At 38.7% G+C, this 14994-nt stretch overlaps 1 protein-coding gene across 1 annotated transcript; it reads right to left on the reverse strand.

Annotated features, from left to right (window-relative positions):
* Positions 1 to 501: 501 nt before the first annotated feature.
* On the reverse strand, positions 502 to 9694 carry EXOC1L (exocyst complex component 1 like). The gene is made up of 3 exons (XM_075266073.1): positions 9574 to 9694; positions 1264 to 1394; positions 502 to 765 (listed from the first exon to the last, which is right to left on the reverse strand). Exons 1-3 carry the CDS (start codon positions 9692 to 9694, stop codon positions 502 to 504), a joined length of 516 nt encoding a protein of 171 aa, XP_075122174.1.
* Between the last annotated feature and the right edge of the window lie 5300 nt (positions 9695 to 14994).

Genomic DNA, 14994 nt, shown 5'->3' on the forward strand with positions numbered 1-14994 from the left:
TTTGTTCGATTCTATCTTCCAAGTGTCCAACTAGATTGTCCATGTTTTAGAAAAGCCATGTTCTCTTTAATTTAGGAATGGTAGCGATTTACATACCCCAAACGCCAATGGCATCTTCTGGCAAACCACGATCTTAATCTAATTTTTCTCGACCTAAAGTATACCTTTACCAGCTGCTTTTTGTCCATACTTATGTGTTGCCATGTTTGTCAATTATTTAGTAAAAAAAAGTTAGATTTTTTTTATATCTTCTTTGGAGTTTGCCTTTATTATTGGAGTTTGTAATGAATTATCATATTACAAGAGACCTAAGAAATAATCCTGCCTATTCCTACAGTAACAATCTGTAACAGTCAGATTTACCTAAATCATGTAATCCACAACCTGTACTGTGCATGCTCTAACACTAGGATATTTGTCGAGACGGATCTAACAACAGTTCACACGTCACTTTTGGGAGATCATTGCATTAGGTCACTTTATTGTTGCTCACCCTGTAACCTATGGAATGGGACATAAAGATAAGCACAGAAGATTAGATGCATAAAAACATATTCTCATAAGTACTAAACAGTCCCCATTGTTTGAAGACCAGATAACGCCATCTTCTATGTAGGAGGAATCAAAATTTAACACCTTGATGTCCCTCTTTGTATGGAGAGTGTTCAGTTTAATTAAGCATCGAGCAAACGCGTACTTGGAGGCACAGCTGTAGGCTTCTACGTTACAGACTTCTTCAAACATCATGTCAAAATATGGATTGTCCTACAAAATATATAGGAGAGTTATAGTACATGATGCACAATATATAATGGGCTGAACGGGTACAACCCCATTAATATCAGGCAACTGTAGTGTTTAGCTGATTGGCATTGGTCCAGCTCACAAGACCCGTTGGCTAGCAGCGGCTTTTGCTTGCACATCTTTGTTGTTTTATGTTTAGACTGACATATTTTCTAATATAAGGTCTTGGAACTGCACCCACTTGTCTGGACACTATTAAAAAGTGTCAGTAGTACTCCTCCTTACCTATGCCAATGGCCTCTCACCTAGCCAACAGAATCCTGCTCTACACTGATGAGGTGTAAGAATCCCAAAACAGCTGTCTGTAGATGGGCGCATATATCCAGAATGCGGGCTTCATACAATTTATGCTGTTTTTTAAATATTCTTTCAACTTTCATTTTGGAATATAAAACAAGCAGTGTTCAGGTCAATGATATATTAATAAATATAGTAATAGTTTTATTGATAATAACTTACAGTGTCGGGTTCCTTGCCATCAATGAACTTCAGATCTTTTAGAAACCACATCTCCGCCACTTCATATTTTTCATCTAAACAAGCTCTGTAGTGTTTCACCAGGGATATATGAACTTCCTCTTCCTTAGCCACTGGAAGGCATAGATACAGCGTTACACAGTGTCTCTTGAAATGATATATAATGTACATGAATCATCTGCCTGCAATATTGAAAGACTTTAAGCTTCCTCCTGGGACTCTTTGAAGTGGCAATGAAGAAAGGCTTGATTATGTATAGATGTTTTTTATCTGTAATTGATTTCCTGTTCCGAACATCACGTCAGTAAAAAGATCAACAATGACAGTGACTTCTGCTGTATGCAAAAGATTATGTATCTGAATTAATGCATACTTGATCTTCTATTAATGTTATTCACATCACTAGGTATCACTACTACTACTTTTGAATATTGACGTCTACTCAAATCGAATTTCCGAATATTTCACTACTCACTCATCTCTACTGTATACGTTTTTTTGTTTTTTTTTAATGCCTACGTTGTCCTAGTTCCTGTCCCAACTTCCCTGCATAGTTATTGGTGTAAAAAAAAATGCGCCAGGGAAGGTGGCGTGCTCTATAGTTCACTATTTGTGAACTATAGAGCACGACTATCTCTGGCATTCCCATGGAGAATAAATGTAGTGGCAATCTGCAGCCGTTACTTGCCGCTCTGTTCACATATAAGGATGAGACCCTGATCTTAGGATTGGTGGGGGACTAAATAATAAATAGTAATTTTCATCTTCCCTCATGTCTCCTGGGTAGGGTTGAGCCGATCTTGAGATTTCAAGATCGATTTTAAAATCCGATTTCCGATCATTTTCCAGCCGATCTTGATCCCGATCCCGATCGTGAAATTTGCTCGATCGGAATCCGATCTTTTCCGATCCCGATCCTCAACCCTAGTCAGTACTTTTCTATGGGAAGTCACTTTTGGGGTTGAGCCGATCTTGAGATAACCTCCGATCTCGATCCCGCTGGAAAAGATCGGGTCAGAATTCCGATTGTGATCGTGAAATTTACTCGATCGCCGATCGGAATCCGATCTTTTCCGATCCCGAACGCTCAACCCTACTCCTGGGTTTTCTTGCAGTGTTTGGTGTACTCTCCCTGGCGCCTTTGAGCCACTTTTGTGACATCATGAGTCCAGGGGGACCACTAAGGCCTGTGATTGGGCCTCAGCAGTCACCTGGCATCAGATCATTACTATGTATGTAGCCTACTTCAAGTAGGTCTAGCTTGATCTTGTAAAGCAAATCTGGAATATAATTTTATGTATGGGAGAGATCAGTATGGTTTGTCTAATAGTGTTGGACACTTTTTATACTATATACTGTAAGTAAGGTTATGCGCCATTGAAACATTAAGCCTTTATATTCAGGCACATAGGCTCTTATTACCCTAATTTAACCCTACAACTGGCATCTACCTGAAACCTCAAGTCCCTTTTAGAAACCAATATGTCAAGCTGCCTCAGAGGATCAAATCCTCAGTCTTGCTTCGAGACACAATTGTGTCTTGAACAGAGACTTGCAAGAGATTTGAGTTGTCAATTCCCCTTTCTAAACATATGACATTTAAGGGGCTACCCCAGACAGAGTTAGTGTTTCCCAGGGCCCCCATCCCCAAATTTTACAAAGGTCTCTCTATGACATAAATTTCCTCTCCATATGTTCTTTACCCGATAAACTAACAGCATGCCCTAGATCAGGGGTCTTAAACTCGGCCAGGCAAAATAAATTGAAGATTTCTTTCAAATCCTATACAATATAAATTTATTATTAAATAGCCCCAGTAGAGGCCCCACTCAGCTTAATTTCCCCCAGTAGTGACCCTTTGCAGCATGTCTACAACAGTGGCCCTGCACAGCTTAATGTCCCTCCAGCAGTGGCACAACATAGTTTAATATCCCCCCCAGCAATGGTCCCAAATAGTTAATGCCCCCCAGCAGTGTCTCTAGACATCTCTTTTAAACTATAATTTTTAATATAGTTTTATAAAAGACATGTTAAAAATATTAAAGGAACCAAAGAATTATACCATAACAAACGGGCAATTAACTCAACAAATAACATAAAGAAAATATGGGGAGAATGAAAGGGGAAAGAAGAGGGGGGGAGGAGGTAGGAGCTAGAGACCTTGCAGGATACAATGGGCATCCCAAGAGCACCATATGGTATCAAAGGTCTCCATCATGTGGTTAAGGGAAGTGGCCAGGAATTCCAAGCTACTGACATCCTTCTCGTGAGCCATTAGCTTAGGACCAGTAGGGGGTGGCCTTTTTTTTTTCCAGTGGAGAGCGATGAGTGTTTTAGCGACTGTGCATAGGTACAAAAATAGCTTGGAAGTCTTTTTACCCAGATGTCTGGGTGGTAAATTGAACAGGTAGGTGAGAGGATGTAGTTGGTTTCCTTGCAGCAAAAGGGCATCAGAAAAGACCTTGACTTCCATCCAAAAGGGGCAGATCAGAAGACAATCCCAAAAGATGTGGAATAGTGTACCCACTGTACCTTGTACTGCGTACGTCATCTGGTATAGCGTACGTCACCTGGTACTGCCAGCACATTGGGCAAATACTAGGATTGAGGGAGTGAAGTATGGCTGGGATGTGGTACCAATGCATAAGCAATTTGTATGGAGTTTCCCGGAAAGTAATACAGGTTGAGGACTTGGCCGCATGGGACTGGCTCCAGATATCTTAATGTCCCCCCCCTGCAGTGGCTCCAATACTTACATCACTGCTCCTGGGCACTCTCTCTTCCGCAGGGGAAAAGAGGGGTTTCTGCCAGGGAGCAGAGTGGTATCTACACTGAAGCTGGCTGATACGCCACACGTTTGTGGGAAGCTTTAGAACCTAGTCAGGGTTTCTATTCTCCTCTATCCTGTAACAAAGGCCCAAACTATAAAAAATACTTATCCCATACAATGAATGCCACAATGGGGAAAAAAAATCAAAGTGCAAACCAATGTTTTTTTCACATCACCAACACAACTTGAGTTAAAAAGTGATCGAAAATGGTATCAATAAAAACTTGTAAAATAAATCACATGATATGCAGTTCTGTGCATGGAAACACACAAAAAAAAGAAAATTGAAAGACAAAAACTTGCTGTGTTCTTAAGAGGTTAATGGCAAGGTTCCAATACATGTAACCACTACGAGGCTCTTTAAGGGGTGTTTGAGCTAAGAGCTAAGGCATTTTGTTTAAAGCCTGTTGTTTCCCGCTGGGTTATGTTGTATATACAATGATAACATATGAATGCAATGTTTTACAAAATAATAGATACTACGTAACATACAACTAAGCAAAGATAGATGAAGCTACAAAATATTATTTTATAATATTATTATAATTTTATAGTATGCATAACAGTTGAGATGAATGACAGGATTCAGGTACATATCTGGTACCATTGTTGACGACGATAATGAGAAAACTGAATAAAAACATAGTTTTATAACAATATTTGGGAAGAGTTCATTGAGATTGGCGTTCAGTACGCCAGTCTTAATCCATTCCCCCACTGGCACTCTGAATTATTAAGATGTTCTGGCCTCTTAATAATTCAAGAGCACTACTGTATTCCAGTATGGGAACCTACGTTATTCTAAAATTGTTATATTTCCTAAATAAACTCGCCCCACGATTCAGTTATAAGTAAAATCTGTCGGCCAGTGTCTGCCCTCTTCTCACTTTCATGAAAAAAAGTGGTGAGCAAGAGCAGAAAGAGGAAAATTCTGAATCTTTGGTGCAAAAAATGACTGTTTGCCAAACACACGGCACAACTATTCCTATGTACCCCAGTTTTCTGGAGTAGAGGAAATAGTAAATTTCCTTATTGTGTTTTGGAGAAGATGGCCTAGAGTTATAAAAATGGAATTCTAAAACTGTAGCAACATATCCAGGGCTCTATCAAATTATTACGTCACTTTGTAGTAGTCTCAAGTGTCTTTCTCCTTCTCCAACAATACTTGCATTAAATTTTGGTGAGGATTGTCTACCACTTTACCAACACTTGTGGGGATTTTTATCTAGAAGCTGGAGTAAGATATAACCCCAACCACTTGGGGACTATCTTAGCCTTAGTGTCATTCTCTAAAAATGTCTCTTTCCAAACGGCCTTCAAATCAGGTTGGGAAATGGTATTTCTTTCTATTACTGTGGACACATGGGACTCTGTTACAGCCTGGGAACCTACCATCACCATAGGTTTATGGAAGCTTGGCAAGAGAACAGCACCCTGCCTACCTGGATGGCTTCAGACTTCTTTGGGCAGTAGAACACAGTGGTAAGAAGAAAGGAGGAGGAAGGCTTGTGATGAAGGACATTCGGACATTTTTTGTGGTTAATGGACAATAGCGCTGATGCAAGATACCGAACTATCAGCTGTGAGCAGGAGATCTCACTACCTACCAAAGGAACTGCCACATGTTATCGTGATAGCTGCATATGTCCCCCACCTCTGCAAAAAAAAACGTTTCTGCCTGTTATAGCTAAATGCTGTGACCCCCCTCCTCGTGTCCTCCAACCACGGTCAGGCTGTATTATTAACATCACTTCACACAGAGAACTAAATGATCCTGCAGTGTGTCTGTGTTTCTTTCTTTTTAGTTGCTATGATTCCTAGGATTTCTCTATCTGCCATAAGCTTGTATGTGTTTCTCTCTTGTTATATACTACTGCACCATCTATGAAACTGTATCACTGAAATTTCCCCATTGTGGGGCTATTAAAAGATTATCTTATCTTATCTTATCTTATATCCTGAGTCACAATAAAGCTGTTTATACATCATTCAAAGAACTACATTAGGGACCCTAGGATATATATGGGGTAAATGGAGATTTTCTTATCATTGTAAGAGCATGTTCTTTACTGTAAAAGAGGTTTCACCTCTAACTAGGGAACCAAAAGAAATAGGAAAGCTCTGGTTACATTTGTGTAGTTCACTTCCATTGTTCTATGATAGAAAAGTGCTGCATGCTGTTCTATTTTTGTCTAGTATTTTAATGGTGCCTCCAATGCAAATGTGAAGATAGACCTATGAAAAAAGTCAGACACATACTTTTAAAACAAACAAACTAAATGTTTTACTTAGAACTATTCAAGTCAACAGAGTAAGAATTGTTTTACCTTTTGAGTCTAAGAATTTTAGCTATGGAGCCTTGAACTAAAAAAGTAGGTGTGAGAGAGGTTGAGATTGACGGACTTTACCTTACTTGTTTATTTGTAAGAGCCCATGCACATGGCCTTGTTATTAATGTATAGTATGAATTTATAATATAGCACCTATGGATCTATATTATATATCCATGTGCCTCCAAATATATATGGAAACACATAGAAATTTCTCCACCCATGAAAACCAATGCAGACCCATGGAGTCTCTTTTTTTCCCATATGGGATGTGTGCTGTATGCATGAACCATTATCATTATATTGAAGATTTCTCATTTGTAATTATGTATAAGACCCAGTTAGTAATTTACTGGAGCTCATATGTAACCAAATATCTTCTCAATACATCTCAATGGATGGATTGAAGTTCACAGTGAACAATTATCCTTTTCAGTAACCGGTATAATTTATCTTCTTGGCAAAAGTAAAGAATCCACTAAGTGAATTTCTTTAGCTTCCTACTAACTGTTGTCTATGAAAACCAGATTGCATTTAGGTAGGTATAAAGACTCCGATCTGTTGACCAAGGATCAACAAAACATTGAATAAAAATAACCCCTCCAATGTACTCTTTACTTATTTCTCATCCACTTTACAGTTATGTGTGTACTGTATGGCGGTACTTTACTTGCCTGAAACTTCTGTTTTTCCAGTTTGGACTTATTGTGCTACTATACACCTGCCTGCATGATGAACCTAAAAATACCGATACCATCCATGTATTATACACCCCTAATCTGTCTAATATTTAAACATATAACCTTCAGTACCATTTTACTTTACTACTGTTTATGCTAGGTTTACTGGCATTGTCTTTGGAGCAACTTCCTTGCCCTCATTGCTCCAAACAGCTCATTTAGATATTGACAAAAAAGTGATATCTCAGCAATGGAGACAAAGAGGGGAAAACACTATTTGATTCAGGTGACCTCAACCTATCTATCTGCAGGGCTGGGCTGATATTCCGGTTTTGGTGACCCTAACCTATCTATCTACAGGGCTGAGTTCATATGCCGGTTTTGGTGACCCTAACCTATCTATCTGCAGGGCTTGGAAACTGTATCACTGAAATTTCCCCATTGTGGGACTATTAAAGGAATATCTTATCTTATATGTTGGCTCTGGTGACACTAACCTATCAATCTGCAGGGCTGGATTGATATGCCGGTTTTGGTGGCCCTAACCTATCTATCTACAGGACTGGTTTGATATGCCGGTTTTGGTGACCCTAGCCTATCTATCTACAGGGCTGGGTTGATATGCCGGTTTTGGTGACCCTAACCTATCTATCTGCAGGGCTGGGTTGATATGCCGGTTTTGGTGACCCTAGCCTATCTATCTACAGGGCTGGGTTGATATGCCGGTTTTGGTGACCCTAACCTATTTATCTGCAGGGCTTGGTTGATATGTTGGCTCTGGTGACACTAACCTATCTATCTGCAGGACTGAGTTGATATTCCGGTTCTGGTGACAGACTTCCTTAACATTGTTCCTTTACTTCAATGGTTGTCAAAGACCCAGTGGTCCTTACTTTGGTTTTTCCCAAAATATCCAAGCGATGTGACCAAAAATATCGATTTCTGTTCCCTGATGTACTACGGGGAAATCAGCGATGTCCAATATTTTTTGGTAAGAAATTTTCATAGAATTTTATTCATTTGCAGTAACGCTATTCAAAATATCATTACAGCAATATTAATGAATTTTGAAATGTTTGCAGCTTCATAAAATATTTCCATATTGAGAATCTTTTAAGACTTAGACGCCAACACCAGTGTTTGCTCTGGGAGTAAATTAGCCCAACGGAGAAGCAGGAACACAATTCTACCTGCATTTGGAAGCCTCCCAATAGTATAGATTCTCATGCATACACAAGCAGGTGTTTTAAAAATTTACAATAAAGATAATTCTTTTCCATGCTTATTAAATATTAATATTAAATGATTTACATGTGATTAGTTCTCAAAGAGCAAGCACTAACTTAGCCTTGGAAAATCTGCATGGACAATAGAAGCCTGCATTCACAAAGGGAGTAGTATGTCAGTTTTATAGCTGAAGGTCTACTGAATTTGTAAATGTGAAGAACACAGTTTCTTCAACTGGTGCTTGAACAAAGCTTTAACCCCTTCCTTGCATTATAGGAGAAAATGCTATTTGCATCTGCAATATTCATGTTGAATCCCTTACTAATAATATTACAGAGTATTGTAAATATAATTTCTATTTTAAAGCTATAATACTACAGATGTGTTTTCTTCATTGTATTGACTAAATGTATGTCCGAGGAGATCAGATAAGCTTCATTGTTTGTAGCTTTGGTGATGAACTAGTTAAAATTGACAATAAGCATTATACTTTTTTTTAACACAAACTTGGATATCAGCCTCTTTACCCCATTTGTTGTGCTAGATCTTCTTTTATAAGTAATGTGGTTCTATAGTAGGACCATGCTGTAGATCGGATAAAATAGGAAGTGACTTTTTGGCTTATCTTGGCTTAAACTATTATTTATACGTGAAATCTACACCTCTCCATTATCTCAGCCACCTGGATACATCTTAAGTGTTTTGCTTCAGACTATAAACTGCAACCTTGGGATGACGCCATGTTTATGGGTGGACATACAGAGAAGTGGGCAGAGATGGTCTCCATTTTTGTAAGTGATGGATCACTTATGCCGTGACTATGACACATCTTTATACCAGTTATCTAAGTTTCAGCTTTTGTATCTTGATAGAATTTTCATATTGTAGATAGCAACAATTATTCCATTAAAATGTAGGTAGATAAAACTTCTTGGATTCTGGCCAAAAAAATTCCCCTACATATAGTGAGCTGATCAGCATCTTATAAAATGTATATAAATGTATCACATACAATTCCAAAGGAACTTTCTATGAAATGCTGGCTATTGTATCACACCTATAGAGTTAACTTGCTAATATATGCAAAAAAAAAAATTGCTTAATGCAATATTCAATAAGATAAGTAGATTTTAGATACAACATTGATATATAATAACATTATATAATAGAACAGAATATTAAATATTGAAGCAAAAATGAAGTGTTGACATACATTATATATTACCTGAAGCACATAGATAAAACCTCTCCTTGCTTTTAGACTTCGTCTCAATAAACTCGTACAAAGAGTGTCCTTGAGGTTTGAAAAGTTTTTTCTCCATGTCTTCCTTTAATAGTGATGACATATCCAGTTGTTGCTTCTTTTATGTAGATGAAAATCATCCGCATTCAAAAGTGATCTTCTTACCCTTCTATGTATTCCTTAGGCCTTTCTTTGGGTATCATAGGACTGTAACACTTTTACCTGCCTCCGAATGCCTTAAGACGAATTTCATGGAAGTCTCTGCAGCAGATATCCTTTACCTTGAAGTTCTGCGACCTCTTGTGCGCAGGAACTTTGCACGAGGACTCATATTTTGACGTATGTAGAGACGCAACTTTAACGTTCTCGTCATTTGTTGAGATTTTTAAGCTCCAAAATGAGAGAAAAGAAAAGCTGTTTAGATTCCATTAAAATAATCTGTTAACAGCTGTCTTGATGTATTGATTCAGCTCCTCTTCCATTAAGACTATTATTACAAGTAGCAAATGAAGGCAGGGCCGTTCTTTTATACTGCTGAACACTTAACGCTTCCCACAAGTCTATACCCATGACGTTGCTTTAGAAAAAGGAGCCAGACAATTCCCAGTCCAAAACCGCTTTCTAAAACCATGCAGAAGCATCCCCTGCATTATCGCTAAGAGCACCACTTCATGAAAAGAGCTGTATTCATTTATATTCGGCGCTGCCCTTCACAGGGGCCAGAAGTTATTTATTAAAAGACATTCTCTTTATATCCGAAATCAATTTTCATTAACAGGGAACATAACAGTGCACTATTTCTCGATATGCTTTATATTCACTACTTTTCTCATATATCTCCTATTCAACCCTCTTTTATGGCCTTCCTTCCTTGTAGAGCTATTCAGCACCAATGTAACTCTTCCTCTAGGAATTGCACTTAGTAGCTATTCTTTAGGTTTATTTCCTAGAACGACTGATCGTATAATCACTTCTAACTGGTTAGACCAGAAGAGATGGAGAAAAAGAATCCAGTGGCTGAAAGCAGCTATATTATGATCTTATTGTTTCACACCAGAAAAAAATAAATTGGAGACTTCAGTTTGCACTGCAGAGAATTGATGGGAATAGTATTGTGATTATTACAATGGACAGTAGATATCTGATAAAATAAGGGGTATCTTTGGATTTTTATATTAATAGCCTATGCTTAGGATAGGTCACCAATATTATATTGTGGGGATCCGACACTAAGCAACCCCACCATCAGCTGTATACCTCTTCACTGTACACTGTATAGTTCTGTAGATAGTCCCGTTCACTTCAACTAAACTGCAGAAGGATCATGTGATAGATGTGACATCAACCCAAGTACTGCAACCCCTTCAATCAGCTGTTCAGTGGGGGAGCTGGGTGTTGGACCCTCTTTAATCTGATACTGATGAACTATCCTAAAAGTTGGCTATCAATATAGAAATCTTGTAATTCCACTTTAATATGTTGAAGGACAATGCATGAAACATACCAAGAAAAGTACAGGGAAGTGACCAAAGTGAATACATTCATGCTGCATCCGCAAACGTAAATTTATCCTTGGGTTTGCCAGCTGTGAGACCACCACCAATCAGATACTAGTGATGAAATATCCTAAGGAAAGGAAAAGCCACAGCCCCTTCAATTAGCTGGTCGGTGGAGGTCCTAGGTATTGGATCTGATTCTGATGACCTATCCTAAGGATAGGCCATCAATATAGAAATCTTGGAATACCACTTTATATCTTAAAGGACAATGCAAGGAACAACAGAACTGATTATGGTGCTTCATGCTGGTGTGAAATACTCTACACTTTTTCTGCTAAAACCTCCTGCAGGCCATTGGGTGGTGCAGTGATGGGTGGGTGAGCTGGAGTGTACCCCTGAGCATAGTTATAAGATGGTTGAGTGCCTTCCATTTTAGGTACTGAATAATAGACTGGAGACCTGTGGCAATTTCATAGCCCTAACTTAGGGAACTCTTCAAAAATCACACTTCAATAGAAACAGGTCACTTCTCTCTATGGGCCCTGCTGCTCAGCCCCATTCACTTAGATTTTGAAAAACTTTTTAGTCTGAAGCCCAAATTGCCAAAAAAGCATCTTTTTTGCTGCTAATTTTGCTGTATTTTTTGAGCCAAAGCCATGGATGGCTTCAATAGGAGTGGAGAATATATACGAAACACTTATACATCTCCTTTTGTCTAAATTCAGACCTGGATTTGGCTAAAAAAAAAACGTTGAAAAATTTGCAACAAATGAAGTGGCTTCTCTGCAACATGGGTCTCAGCCTTAAACTATAAATCTATAAGTACCGGGTGGTGAGGTGAAGTTTCTATGTCATGACCGAGCATTGAAAGGCCGAGTAAGAAATCTGGTAAAGTCTCTGATACCTCATTACATAGTTACATAGTTGATGAGGTTGGATAAAGACATTAGTCCATCAAGTCCAACCTATAACCCTACAGTCCCTTCAGTGTTGATCCAGGGGAAGGAAAAAATCTCTGTCTCACACTTGTATTTATTTTCAACCTACAAATACTATTGCCCCTCACAGAGACCTCTATGTACCATGAAACATTCATGATATCCTTTGACCTCTCCCATGTGGATGTTTTCCAGTCATTATTATTTACGCTCTTAGATTGTGGTCCCAGCAGCTATTCATAGTGGCTTCTGCTTTCCATGGATTATTAGCAAACTGTAATGATGACCGCACCACCAATCCACATCCACTTATGTCACAGACAGTTTTGGGTGGAGTCAGAAAAAAGTTACTCCCACTCCATTTTCAAAATAGAATCTAATAATAATAATTTGAAATAATATTATTCAATTATCATTATTAGAAAATTAGATATTTACTTGCATTGGAATTCTATTACTAACTTGTATCCTAAGTTAAAGGAATTTTAATGTTTCTCACTGACGCTGGTTGTCAGCCATTAATGAAGAAGTGGAAGAGTCAGGTGGAAGTTGCAGACAAGTTATTGTAGACTTATTTTAACTAATAGAGGAGGTTAAACCTCATGGTGGTGAACAGGCTGAGCTTTAGAAATGGCCAGCCTGAAGGATGTCGTAATAGTAATGTCATCCAGGGGCGGGCACAGGGGTTAAGCACAGGATCATTGGTGCCCCTAAAGTCTACTGGCTCTGCTAGAATTGCAAGCCGAAGCGTGCCGCCCCCCTTTATTTATTTCTTGCTGTCTGGCCGGGTGCTGTATGTCAGACAGCTGGGGATCTCACAGTATTCGTGAATCCCAATGGTCTAGCACTTCACCTGACTCCTTCTGTCATTATTTTACTTCTGTGAGTTTAATAAAGCTGTGGCCATTTTGACACCCAAAATAAAGTGTTTTGTGCATGTATTCCAAAGTCAATATTTACCGTAGTTTGGGTGGTTTTAGGAAGGAGAGAGGGACATCCCATATCCAAAAGTCATGTGCATCCTGTGTCAGAAAGCCAAATCATATCCTTTTATTTCCACCACAGGTTTACTCTATCTCTATCCCTCAGAAACAATAGCGGCGAATCAACAACGGCCTTCTTAGCTCCACATCAATGTAACTGAACAAGGAATAAAAGCTTTTATACGGATAATGAGTGCCGCAGTGTCACTATCTTTGGTTCAGGCGCCACATTACGTAAACGCAGCTTTTTTTTTGCAGATTTTGCTGCGTTTTTTTTAATGGAATGTAAAATATAAAGGAAGTTCTTATACTTCTACCTTCTGCTCAATCCATTCCTGGCTTTGGCTCAAAAAATTGCAGAGAAATCTGCAACAAAAAAAAAAAAGCTGCATTTCTGCAACGTTGGGTCTCAGTCTTAGATGTTTGTCTAATCAATAGTAGTGTCAACGCGGCTGGATTAAACCGTACAATTTCTTTTTATTCTTTTTGAAGTAATAAGACAAACTCTCACTCCAACTAGCGTACCTATATTCTCTCTACTCTGTCTACGGTTCCATTCACATGGAGGAAAACGGCGCTGAATTTGGTGTGGACTCTGCGTCAGATTCAGCACTGAAAAAAAAGCCTGACATTGACTCCAATGGCAGAAAAAGGAATCCTTTTAAGTCAACGGAAGACTTTTTTTTCTGTGCTGAATCTGACACGGATTCCACACCAAATTCAGTGCCGTTTTCCTCCCCGTGAATGCACCCTAAAGCATTGCTTTTTTAGACCTTTTACTCCTCCCGCCTTGTAGAACAAATTGAGAACATTTCACTCCCATTTTACAGACAACAAAAGTCACTTCTTAAACTCACAATACAATAAAACATACATAGCAAGTAATTCAATTAAATGAGAAGTGCTTTTTACTGGTAGTGTTACTGTGGGACACAAATACGTGTGTAGATAGCACATTATACACCACATAAGTGGTAGATGACGGCAATCATTATTGCATGGGACACCAGGAGTGAGTAGATTTCTTAGAAATCTCTTTATATCCTGGTCTTATGACATCATACAAGGCGACGGTTGCATCATTTTAGTAATAACATAGGCATTATAATGGAAAGCTACAATAAGAAGTGACATCAGTGTAGTGACCACTGTGACATACTGTAGTAATAGGCATAAAATCGATTCCATTATCATACTACAGGCTTTTAAAGCTACAGTCCTATGAAAAAGTTTGGGCACCCCTATTAATCTTAATCATTTTTAGTTCTAAATATTTTGGTGTTTGCAACAGCCATTTCAGTTTGATATATCTAATAACTGATGGACACAGTAATATTTCAGGATTGAAATGAGGTTTATTGTACTAACAGAAAATGCGCAATATGCATTAAACCAAAATTTGACCGGTGCAAAAATATGGGCACCTCAACAGAAAAGTGACATTAATATTTAGTACATCCTCCTTTTGCAAAGATAACAGCCTCTAGTCGCTTCCTGTAGCTTTTAATCAGTTCCTGGATCCTGGATGAAGGTATTTTGGACCATTTCTCTCTACAAAACAATTCAAGTTCAGTTAAGTTTGATGGTCGCCGAACATGGACAGCCCGCTCTCAAATGATCTGAAAACAAAGATTGTTCAACATAGTTGTTCAGGGGAAGGATACAAAACGTTGTCTCAGAGATTTAACCTGTCAGTTTCCACTGTGAGGAACATAGTAAGGAAATGGAAGACCACATTGACAGTTCTTGTTAAGCCCAGAAGTGGCAGGCCAAGAAAAATATCAGAAAGGCAGAGAAGAAGAATGGTGAGAACAGTCAAGGACAATCCACAGACCACCTCCAAAGAGCTGCAGCATCATCTTTCTGCAGATGGTGTCACTGTGCATCGGTCAACTATACAGCGCACTTTGCACAAATAGAAGCTGTATGGGAGAGTGATGAGAAAGAAGCCGTTTCTGCACGTACGCCACAAATAGAGTTGCC

This window comes from Leptodactylus fuscus, chromosome 1, assembly GCF_031893055.1.
Source record: "Leptodactylus fuscus isolate aLepFus1 chromosome 1, aLepFus1.hap2, whole genome shotgun sequence".
NCBI lineage: Eukaryota > Metazoa > Chordata > Amphibia > Anura > Leptodactylidae > Leptodactylus > Leptodactylus fuscus.